General features: G+C 61.6%; 1 protein-coding gene across 1 annotated transcript in view; it reads left to right on the top strand.

Moving 5' to 3' along the window:
* The window catches only part of EMH_0009070 (uncharacterized protein), a gene marked incomplete at both ends in the record, with an annotated part of 10,484 nt that overhangs the window by 6,525 nt on the left and 3,112 nt on the right, over positions 1-847 (top strand). Inside the window, 2 exon segments of the mRNA XM_013498548.1 lie at positions 3-786; positions 790-847. Coding sequence (XP_013354002.1) covers positions 3-786; positions 790-847 — 842 coding nt within the window.

Below are 847 nucleotides of genomic sequence, written 5' to 3'. Positions count from 1 at the left end.
AGGGGGCCCCGGGGGCCCCAGGGGCCCCGGGGCCCCCTCTGTGCCCCTTCTTACTCCTCAGGTGTCTCTGCTGCAGTGGCTGCTGTGCAGCCCAGAGAGGTATGCATGCTGCTGCTGCTGCAGCAGCAGCAGCAAGGTGCTGCTGCACCTGTCTGCAGCAGCTCTTAATAAGGGGCTGGGCAGACTCCAGCGCTCTACCTATGTCAAGCAAGCTGCGCTGCTGCTGCAGGAACAGCAGCAGCAGCAGCAGCAGCAGCAGCAGCAGCAGCAGGAGAGTCCCTTTAGCACCCAGCCCTCGCTGCCCATCATCAAATCCCTGCAGCAGCTGCATGCATCTCTTGCTGCTGCTGCTGCTGCGCAGCAGCAGCAGCAGCACCCTCGGGGGGCCCCAGGGTACCTCTCTGTCTCGGGGCAGCAACTCAACAAAAAGAAGCAGCAGCGGGCGCTGCAGCGGGCGCAGCAGCAGCAAGCAGCAGCAGCAGATGGTGAGCATGCGACACCAGCAGCAGCTCTAGCTGCGTATGGGGGGGCCCTGGAGGCCGAGTGGCAGCAGGCTATAGGTAAGCTGCTGCAGCAGCAGCTGCTGCTGCTGCACTGCAGCAGCAGCAGCAGCGCAAGGCAGATCCTCCTCCTCACCAGCTGCGGAGGACAAGAGGAACCCCACAGCATGAAAGCAGCAGCAGCAGCAGCAGAAAAAACAGCAGCAGCAACAGCAGCAGCAACAGCAGCAGCAACAGCAGCACAAACATGCAAGATATCTTCAGTCTCCTTGTCGCCTGCTGCTGCNCAGCAACAGCAGCAGCAACAGCAGCACAAACATGCAAGATATCTTCAGTCTCCTTGTCGC

Source organism: Eimeria mitis, genomic scaffold (genome assembly GCF_000499745.2).
Source record: "Eimeria mitis Houghton genomic scaffold, Emh_scaff351, whole genome shotgun sequence".
Classification (NCBI taxonomy): Eukaryota; Apicomplexa; class Conoidasida; order Eucoccidiorida; family Eimeriidae; genus Eimeria; species Eimeria mitis.
Note: the sequence above shows the minus strand (reverse complement) of the source record. Positions and strands in the feature narration are given on the sequence as shown.